The sequence below is a fragment of the Akebia trifoliata genome, unplaced genomic scaffold (assembly GCF_017979445.1).
Source record: "Akebia trifoliata isolate Shusen 1 unplaced genomic scaffold, ASM1797944v1 Contig00251, whole genome shotgun sequence".
In the NCBI taxonomy this organism is placed as follows: Eukaryota; Viridiplantae; Streptophyta; class Magnoliopsida; order Ranunculales; family Lardizabalaceae; genus Akebia; species Akebia trifoliata.
In genome coordinates, this window is record NW_028236900.1 from 8,771 (window position 1) to 19,511 (window position 10,741).

General features: G+C 33.9%; 1 protein-coding gene across 7 annotated transcripts; it reads right to left on the reverse strand.

Moving 5' to 3' along the window:
• Positions 1 to 2,850: 2,850 nt before the first annotated feature.
• LOC147381800 (pavine N-methyltransferase-like) lies at positions 2,851 to 7,606 on the reverse strand. 7 transcript variants are annotated; one of them, XM_086429963.1, is made up of 10 exons: positions 7,176 to 7,602; positions 6,473 to 6,574; positions 6,319 to 6,395; positions 5,350 to 5,574; positions 5,173 to 5,224; positions 4,430 to 4,487; positions 4,145 to 4,202; positions 3,727 to 3,835; positions 3,539 to 3,612; positions 2,851 to 3,228 (listed from the first exon to the last, which is right to left on the reverse strand). In XM_086429963.1, exons 3-8 carry the CDS (start codon positions 6,330 to 6,332, stop codon positions 3,754 to 3,756), a joined length of 489 nt encoding a protein of 162 aa, XP_086286089.1. In that variant the 5' UTR covers positions 6,333 to 6,395; positions 6,473 to 6,574; positions 7,176 to 7,602; the 3' UTR covers positions 2,851 to 3,228; positions 3,539 to 3,612; positions 3,727 to 3,753. The 7 variants fall into 7 exon arrangements, with proteins under 7 accessions (XP_086286089.1, XP_086286091.1, XP_086286088.1 ...); XM_086429965.1 differs by lacking the exon at positions 6,473 to 6,574; XM_086429962.1 differs by lacking the exon at positions 7,176 to 7,602 and having other exon boundaries at positions 6,473 to 6,681.
• Positions 7,607 to 10,741: the final 3,135 nt, after the last annotated feature.

The following is a 10,741-nucleotide window of genomic DNA, read 5'->3' on the forward strand; positions in this document are numbered from 1 at the left end:
ATGGTGGTTGTCTGGGCATTTGAAAATGAGGATCAACTTGTGGAGGAAATTTGGGGTGTTGAAAAAAATTGTGGAAATTAGTCTAGATTGAGAAAACAGCTTCCGTGAGTTCTACCATTTTAGCACTTAAATTGGCGATCTCTCTTACTGGTTTCAATTTCATCTCTGAACTCAATGGTCTAATTGGGAACTGGATTTGTGAAGCCAAGTGGTCATGGTGTAGCTGCTGCCATGGTCGCAAGATCAATGCTCTAATACCAAAATGATAGGAACTGCTGCTATTATATTAATAACTCAACAGAATTAGAAATACAGAACAAAAAATAGATTAAATAGTTATTCTTCTCTGCCTCTTCTCTCTAAGAGGTTCAACATTTATAAACTAAATGACTCAACTGATTCCTACTCTTCTCCTCAATAGAAGGATTGAGTTACTAACTCAACAACCTCTCTTGAAATCTAGGAACTGACTCAACAACTTATTCTCTCTTGATAGAAAGGAGTTGACTCAATTAAACTAAAGAGAAATGTGGGGAAAAACTTGTAAATTGTAACAGAAGAGGAGAGAAGGAATCGATTGTTGAAGAACAAGGAGTTCAGAGAGGGTTGAGATTGTTCTTGTGCAGGAGATGAAGAATCAAAGGGAAAATGATCATCGTTTGATCTCATATTTTCATTTCGTTCTATTGCTCTCTCAAACCCTTTGTTCTCTCTTCTATTTTATTACTATTATTATTTTTTTATTCTAAAATGGGTAGAGTTGGAAAAGAATCTGATTTCAAGTCATAGGCAAAGATCTTCTCAATTTTGTTCCGATCATTCACTTCCACCACCGGATCAAACTGCTTTTTTCAATTGGTATATTCTTCTTCGAGTATGTTTTGGGTGATTCTTAATCTTTCTTTACTTTGTTTTTATTTGTTTTTTGAGTTATTTTTTGCAGATTCTATAGGTTGAGAGAGATGCAGATATAGATATAATTTGCAAGCAATATTGTAAACTCGGTACGTCATCTCCTTGATGACTTATATGTTTCTTCTATTTCTTGATTATTTTGTAACCACCCATAAGTTGCAAGTTTAAATATATTGATAAAAGATTTCAAAAATGGAATCTTTTGTCAAATATATAAATGTCATTTTTTAATATCTAAATTGCAGAGTATCATCATCATCTTCTTCTTCTTCTTCTAGGACTTATCCCAAGTATTCAACATGAATACTATTTCACTAGCCATTCTATCCATAGTGACAAAGTTTTGAGGGTGAAGGGTAAGCCATAACTTGGTATAAATTTATTTAAAAATCAATATGATGGATTATAAATTTATTTATAAATATATATATAATATGATGGATTACAAGATGTCCGGTCATAAGATCAAAAAATTTATCTATAAAATAAATATTTAAATTATTAAAAGAATAATTATTTAAAAAAAAAAAACTTACAATAATTGATTGTCTTGGATGAGTTTTACTAATTAGTTTAATATTGGATAAGTTAATTTCGCTCATTCATGAATGATACCGAGATGGCTCACCCTAAGTCATCTCGATCTTGGATATTTTTAAAACCATGTTTCTACATCATCCCTTCTAAAGTTCAGTATTTTGTCATGTTACACTCCCTACCGATATTAAGTTGACTAGCCTAAGTCATCTTGTGTTCGATGATAAATGATTTTACTCAATTTAAAATTGTCTATTATATATGTCCAAATAATAATAATTTTCTTTAGAAAATAAGGTAGATTAGAAGATGCATACTCAGAAATTGTTTAAATAATTTATAGTTAAATTATTAAAACTTAAACTATATTATAAAAATAAAATCCCAATTGAATCTATTGAGTTTTACTTGCTCAGTGGATATAAAAAATGCAAGGCGAGTCTCATATCAAATCCTATCAAGATGAGATGACTTAGGCTACTTGACTTGAAATTAGTGGACAAGACGAGTTGAAATATTGAACTTTAAAAGGAATGATCTAGAAACATATATGGTTTTCAAAAATTGTCTACTACCGATATGACTCACCTGAGTCATCTTGGTATCATTCTTGAAAGAGGAAAATTTACCATGTGAATCGTCCAATATTCAAGATTTTTCTCGTCACTGATATTTAATCTCACTACGTGAAAATACACAAAATTCGACGGCCCAAAACTGTCGAATTATGTAACTATTCGTCGGACCCGACCGTCGAATTGATTTGTCGAATTTGGCCTTGTCGAAAAAAAATTCGACGGTTAAGAACCATAGAAATTTTATAAATTCGACAGCCCAAAACCGTCGAATTTTATAAATTAGACAGCCCCAAACCGTCGAATTTTATAAATTAGACGGCCAAAAACCGTCGAATTACTAAATTCGACGGCCGAAAACTGTCGAATTTGAATTTTTTTAACAGAATTTCGACTGCTTTAGGCCGTCGAGTACTATATTTACGACTGCAGACTTAATTTAAAGACTAATGAAAACTCTTTTTTATGCATTTGTCTTCAACCCATACCTGCGAAAAAAATCACACATTCATATCCATATCGACATTCACATCCCATCCACACCAATTTGTATTCAAGCATTCAATTCATAATATCAAAGAATAATAAGATTTAAAAAAAATATTACTTATATAAGTCAAAATTTTAATCTCACATATTATAATTATTCCTGAGATCATGTTCACATACATCAATATAATGAAGTCTAAAACCTAAAACAAGGTTTTACCATCCACTCTTGATGGCATGGACCTAAAACAACCAAGTTCAATCATGTACAATGAGTATTTTCTCCGTTGAATTCAGATTCCACAGTAACTTGAAAGACTTCTCGCCATCGAAATGAAAGAATGGAACCCCTTGTACCACAAATGAAAGAATTTTAGATCTTCACCTTCAACTTTTGGAGATCGAAAAACACTCAAACTACATTGGTTCTAGTTGGCCAACTTAAAGTTTTATGTTGTTTGACTCCATGAAGATGATCCCATAGAACTTGGCATTGTTGTTTTCATTTTCCCAAATGAAAACGGATCAAGTTCTTTGAAAAGCATCTATGCTGAACTTGACTTCATCAAAGTACATGTCTTGAAGTTGCTTCTCATCATCCCATCTAGTACTCTGCTCTAATTGCTTGGAGAATGAACCTGAGATTGGTCACCCGCTCCTTTATCTGATTCAACTTTAACTCTCCGATAGAACAACACATAAGCTCAAGTAGCTGCACATTCGATAAAACAAATTACAAATTCTCAATCATACACCAACAAATCCAAATAGAAGCAAATAGATAAAATAAACAGTCCGAAAGCCTTTACGCCCAACTATTTCCATATAAATACTATATATCTCTTTTTCATTCTAATTAAAGGGATAAGTGAAGGAAAAAAGCCCCCTGGTATTGCCTGGCATCACTTCACAATAAAGATCATGTATTAATGTGTATCTAAATAGTTCATGAGTAAAAGAAGATACTTGTAACAAACTCCAACAAAGAATTGTCCATTATGAGAGAGAGAGAGAGAGGATACCTTCTTAAGTTGGCTAGAAATTCCTGCCTTGTCATGTTCTTCATCTCTTCAAGCTCTTTCTCATATGTGCTCAGCTGAATATAAAAAGAAAAATTAAATAAATATAAAAGCTGATTTTGATCATGTTGATCTTCTATAGTTACAAAAGGAATAAAGAACCTTTACATGAGAAAACTAAACCAACTCACAAGGAAATTTATACGAGTTGAAGGACCCTAGTACTTGAGTGCAGCTAAATCATAAGTCTTAGCTGCCATTTCTTCCATATCATGCCCACCTGCACTACAACCAATGTTACTGATGCACAGAAACAAAAGTGGTCATATATCCCACATTCCATAATAATCTTATATTACAAAAATGATTCTTTGATATATGATCATTCAACTTAGAATCTGAAAATCAAAGAAAATGGCCTAAGCTAAGGGCCTACGCGATAAGTGCAATTCATGTAATTTTAATTAGATAAGGTGAAGATAAATTTCAGCGTCTCAGACATAAATTGCTTCGCTAAATAATCTTTTCTAAATGAACAGTATGGGGACCTTAATTGTCTGATTCAACATGAATTGCAATGCTAGCTTCAACTTGAGGTTAGTAAATTACCTGAAACCTTCAGGTTCTTTGATTTTTATGGTGCGTGCATAGTTCAAGGTTGCCCCACCTGCAATTGCAGTATAACAAAAAGTAAGACAACTTTTTTGAAGTACTGAAAAGCTACACCAATTGAAAAAGCAAAAGGTAGCAAACAAAATGCTAAAAACCCTTGTTATCATAAAGAAGTTAAACAGATCAAACAACACATTTGATAGGATCAGCGTAATTTTTTCAATAAAAAAGCATAATTTTTTTATAGGATTAGCGAAAAAGCATGGTCAAAATTAAATTTGCCTAGAACAAAAATTTTTGATGCCTCTTTCAAGGAACCTAAATCAGTGATATCTTTAGCCTGTTTGTCAATAACCAGTAATAGACTTAGTCAGAAACAACACAATTTATATATATATATATATATATATATATTGGGAAACCAAGTGGGTGAAGGCGAGTTTGAATCCAGGTTGTGGCATTACATTAAAATGAACATCACATCCTTGAAGAACCAGTAACTTGAAGTATCAATATGTTTTTTTTTTAATCAACTGACTCTACATTAGAAATACTACACATTTTCTCTTTCTAAAGTCAACTTGAGTAAATTTCTTTTGAACTATAATGTCACTATTTTCCAGTGGAACAATTGTTCTCATGAAAATAGTGGGAGTTCTACATTGATTGTCATTCTTTTCTTTATCCAAAGATTTAATATCGGGCCACACTATTGGTGCATGGACTATTGTACATGCTACAAAATAAATTATGTGTCACTCGACTTCTACAAAATAATCAACTTCCATTTTTAAATAATTCTGGTAGGTCAAGCAAATTATTGCATCTAAAGTATTATCTTGTCTTAATTAGCAACAGTGACCCCCCACAAGCATTTTCTTAGTCTTGCAATGCTATTAAGTTAGTTGATATGATGAATTGAAAATCATCTGTAGAAAGTTGGTTTCATTGCGACAGCGCCTCTTGAGTGAATAAATAGGGCTACTGCATTTAGCAAAAAATTTCGTTGTGGAATACAAACTTACCAAGAGCCCACCAGTCAACTGCACTAGTATGGCCAGCTCCAGTGATGATTTCCTGCAAAAATTTCGTTGTGGATCACAAAATTTTGAGAACTCTACAAAATGATAAGGTGCCATGTCGATGTAGAAGCATAAAATTCTAATGATAATGAAGGTGGCATCTTCCCAAATTACACTTACTTGCACTTCTCCTCCATGAACTCTTTCTGTGACATAGAGTTGGTAATCACTGTAACATGGCAACTTGTGTACTTGTGTGCAATATGTAAAGTCAAAGCTCCCATCCCGCACCCCAGATCGAGGATGCTCTGCCCATATTTTATTTGAGCCCTCTCCAAGTATAAATCCATCATTGCTATCTCAGCCTCGTCTAACGACATCACTTCATCCTTGAAATAAGAACAGCTGTAAAAAAAGAAAAGAAAAAAAAATTTTAACGTTATTTTTTACTACTACAAAAATTCAATCCAATAAACACCAAATTCACTCAACATCGACCAATATCATAATTAATCTCTCGGACTTTACTCACACAGACTCGAGAACATATTGATCACACACACACACACACAAAAACAGTAACCTTCCTGTCTCCAAGAATCAAATCATAGCCTTTCCAAATGAGAAGACAGAAAAGAAAAAAAAAATGTGAGGAACCATATTAGAAATGTACTCAATGTGTACTATGTCCATGACTTGTTGATGACACCCTAACTAAAACCAGACCGAATGGACACTTCTAACTTCCCTTTGTGAGAACTATTGATACTTTTGATCTCTCTTATACCTACCAAGCAACCAGGACTACTTGACATTTAGTGAGCCACCCTACATGGGTACAAGTATAGTTGAGGAAAAATGATCATGTCCAAGGAAATCAACCATCCAACAAATAGAGCAACAAAGTCAGAAAAATACAAAAGAATAAATTGTGATAATAGCTGATGAAAATAATATAAAGTGGAGCAAAAACAAGGTGACAAAACAGAATAAAGACATTTAAGAGAAACTGCAAAACAAGATGGAGTTATTATTACCTTCCAACTATCATAGACAAATAAAACAGTATACTCAATGATATATGTGATGTAGTCACTAATGGACCTATAATATATGGTGTAAATTTGAGATACATGGAAGAATACTTACAGCCTCAGCAGCATCTTTTGCAGCTCTGAATCGTCGTGAACGCTGCTGATTCATTTTAGCCCTTGGTGCAACCCCATCTGCAAAATTTAGAATTAAGCTAAAACCTATTCTGGTGCAAGTTGCAAATGCAAAGAGAAGCTGATATGGAGCTCACAATTGCCATATAAAGAAGCTTTCTTGGGCGAACCAATGAGAAGAGATGATCAATGTAATCAAATACCAATTTAAACACGTCATCATAGGTAGCAGGTGCGGGCTGCATGTTAAAAGAATATATTGGTATCAAGGAATCATGAAAAAGGTTCTAGCATGAAGAGATGTTAAATGCTTGCTCCTTATTCTACATAATCCCAAAACATAATTAAAAAGATAGTTGTTGTTTTGGACTCTGTGAGTGTGGTAGAACTCAAATTTCTGAAATGGATAGTTGAGGTTTCTTATAAAGAATAAATAATTAACAAACACCATGTAAACTCGGCATGTCATATTCAACTTGGTATTCTTATTAGCATGCACATCCAACAAATCAACATTCAGGTCATATCTACAAATGTCATTGGGAGGCATTAAAAAGAGATTTTTTTTTTCCAGAAAATTGATCAATGAGACCATTGAAAGGTATAGCTATCAAGTCCAAACTCTCAAAAACTTCCTTAAGACTAAGATATTTTCGATCTTGGAATATGACAACCTTCAAAATAAAAATGAATTAGGGTTTTTACAAAAAAAATCCACTAATAACTCTACAATTAAAAGTTCATTTTAGCACAAACAAGTTCGGTAAACTAGATTAAAGCATCTAAAATAGAATTTCAACTAGATTAAACTGAAATTACAGAGAAAATTATAAAATGTACCTTTTAAAAGGTTAAAACGAGGCAGGAAGAAGATTTCTGGATTTGAACAGATCAAAACTCCATCGATGAAGTGAAAAGAGCTAGGTGTTCTTCGATTTGAGCTAGCTCTGGTTTGATCGATCGATGTTCTCGAATGCCTTTCAAATATCTGGTTTGATCGGTGTTCAATGTTCTCTAATGCTTCTCAAAAGTCTGCTCGAATGCTCAAAACATTGTGAGTGTAGATCGAAGAGGGAGATTGAGAAGAAATTCAGAGTCGAAAGGGATTAGTGAGTGTAGATCGAAGAGGGAGATTGAGAAGATATTCAAAGTCGAAAGGGATTTGTTAAGAGAAGAGGGAGATAGAAGAGAAATTCCCAATCTCTGAACTTCTCTCTAAAACCATTCATTTTCAGAAAATCAAAACAGTTTTCATTTTAAGTTATTTATAAGAAAAAAGAAAAGAAAAAAAAAAACCGGTGGTTCGTTGGGCTGGGGCTGTCGATTTATTTTGGTGGGCTTAATTACTGGTATGAGCCGACAAATATAAACGTGAGATTTGGGCCGTCGAAATTAACACTAAATAAGTGCAGAATTTGAGCTTTTTTGAGGTAGTGTCTCTTCGACTTCTTTGATCCTTTTTAACTCAATAAGATATCCTTATACCATAATTGGGGAAGACATCAAGCTCTTTTTTTTTTTTTTTGTCATTCTAGACTTTGTGTAAATTGTAGAAGGGTTCATCTCAGTCACAAACAAGGCACTGTTAATAGAAATGTTTGTCACATAAGAAAAATAAATGTTTTAGCAAAAGAAAGCTTTAGGAGGATTCATTCATCTCCCCTTGAGGGAGAAGATCCTTGAATCTCCATACTTTTTGTGTGTAGATTTTCCTTTAGGAGATTATGACGGCTTTTTAGTCTGGTTCTCGGAAAGATCTTCTCAAAGGGAGTAGTTATTCAATGGTTGATAAAACTCTTGATTTTTATCCTGAAGCTTTACAGGAGGATACGGTTGTACTTCCAAAAGATGAAATTGTCTTTGAATTACTAAGATGGGAAAACTCTCTAGTTGCATATCTTCTAGGGAAACATCCTTATTTCAAGGACTGAAAATCGCGGTTCAAAGGATGTAGAAAATTAAGGGAAACATGAAAATGTTATCAATGAAAGATGGGTTTTTCTTATTTAAATTTAGCAATTTTGAGGATTGTAACATGGTGTTGAATTTTTTAGTCTGGAACATTGGATGTATGCCATTGATTTTGCGAAAATGGTCTGTAAATGTCAAACCTATGCGTGAAATGCTCTTTTCGATTCCAATCTGGATTCATCTTCCGTAATTACCAATTCATCATTGGTTTCCGATTTGTTTGGAAAGAATAGGAAGTAGAATTGGCATCCCTTTGCATTCTAATGAGGCAATAGTGAACAGGTTTAGGCTTGGTTTTGCTCGTTTCTGTGTAGAGATTAATTGTTCCAGTAATTTTCCGACATAGTCATATTAGAAAGGAAAACGGAGAGAAATTTAATCAAAGAGTGACCTATGAATGGAAGCCTAAACTTTGCAAGGTGTGTGAAGCATTTGATCATTCTCATGATCAATGCCCGAAAATAAAAAAAACTAAACTTGCTAGAATTCTCTCGGCTTGGGCTGCAAAGCCGGCAAATGAGAAGGAAGGTAGTCTAGGTGGGAATGGATTGGAGGAAGGATTGAAATAGGCTGTGAGTGGGTGTTTGGCTGTTGTAGTAGATGCCAGCATGGCTGAGAGCAATGGGGAAGAAGAAGTTGACGTGGTAGATACTGATAACGAAAAAAGATGAGAGTTAGATTCAAATTCAAAAATTAGTTTGATTGAAGAGGGGGATTCGGAGTTTGTGGTCAAAGATACTGCTTTGGTTCCTGATTTTATTTCAATGAAAGAGGGATGGAATCTTTAGTTAACAGACATGGGTCGACTTCAAGAAAATCTGGATCGGTTTTGGGTATCCCAATTGGAGCAGATCAGGTTGAGGCGAATCCAAATATTGAGTCCAATCTTGAGGTAGTTTTGGAACGTACAACCAATGAGAATTACTAATGCTTTTCAAGCACTACGAGATGAGCTACAACTCAACATGCTGAATCAGCTTAAACGGTTGAAGATAGTAGCAATGGATCGTCAGATTCACAGAATAAGTCCATGAGGTTGGCAGCAAGAACAATGTAATATCTGCACAAAAAAATAGGGAATGAAGAACACTAAGAAGAAGCAGGTGGTTGAAGCTATCAATAAATTCACAAGATCAAGGTCCATCCCTATCGATAGTAATTTGATTAAATTGTTATAATGTCTATTATAGTATGGAACATTAGAGGAATGAATTTTGCACGAAAGAGGAATGCAATTTCTGACTTTATTAGGGATGAGAAGGTTGAGCTGATGGATTTTTGTTAAACTAAAGTTCAAGAGGTAGATGCAATGAAGGTTCAAAAAAGGTTGGGGAGATCATGGAAATTCATTGATTATTATGAATCTCATTATTATTGTTGTATTTGGGTAGGATCGAATCCTTTCTGTATCTTTGTTCAAATTTTTTCGAATCAAATCAAGTCATTAATTGTAGAGTAACTGGGTTGAGGGTCAGATTTGTGAGTTACAAGTCATTTGTTTATGTTGGAAACTATGAGATAGATAGAAGAATGCTGTGGGCAGACCTTAGTCTCCTTTATACCCAGGATCCATAGATTGTGCTGGCGATTTCAACACAGTTAGATTTCAAATGGAAAAGGTTGGAAGAAGATCTGTTTTGTGTTGAGCAATGTGAGTGTTTAATGACTTTATTAATTCAATTGGTGTACAGGACTTGAGGACTAATGATTATTGGTACTCATGGACAAATAAATCTATAGGAGAGAGACGGATTTTATGCAGATTGGATAGGGCGTTGATCAATCTATCATGGTTGATTAAATTTATGCAAATGAGATTGAGCCATTGTTTTGTGGTGTTTCAGATCATGCTCCCTAAAATTGGTGTTTCCAACAAATTTGATGGGGGGGGGGTCCCAAAGTGTTTACATTTTTCTCTTTTTTGGATGGAAAAACAGGGTTTAGGGAGATGATAATTGATTCTTGGAACAATGTAATAAGGGTAACTCCTATGTTTAAACTTGCCAGAAAACTTCGGTTGGTTAAATTTTCAATCAAAGAATGGAATAAAGATTATTTCGGTAATGTGTCATGGTAGAAATGAAAGAGCTAAGGAGAATCTGTTTCAAGTTCCAAAAATGATTCAGAAATAACGGATGGATAGTTCTCTGCAAAATCAAGAGGTGTAAGCTTTGAGGGTTTACAATGAGGAACTGGATATTGAAGAACAATTGTATAGGCAAAAGTCAAACTATTTTAAATCTACTATAGTATTCACCTCCTCTACTGACTTAACTATTTTAACATTTCTATCTAACTGTCTTTCTACCACAGTTATGAATATCTAGAGGATATCCACATATTGAGATTTTTCATGAATCAGATAGACATAACCAAACCTAGAGAGGTCATTTATAAAGGTGATGAAATATTTTTCTCCACTTAAACATGCAGTG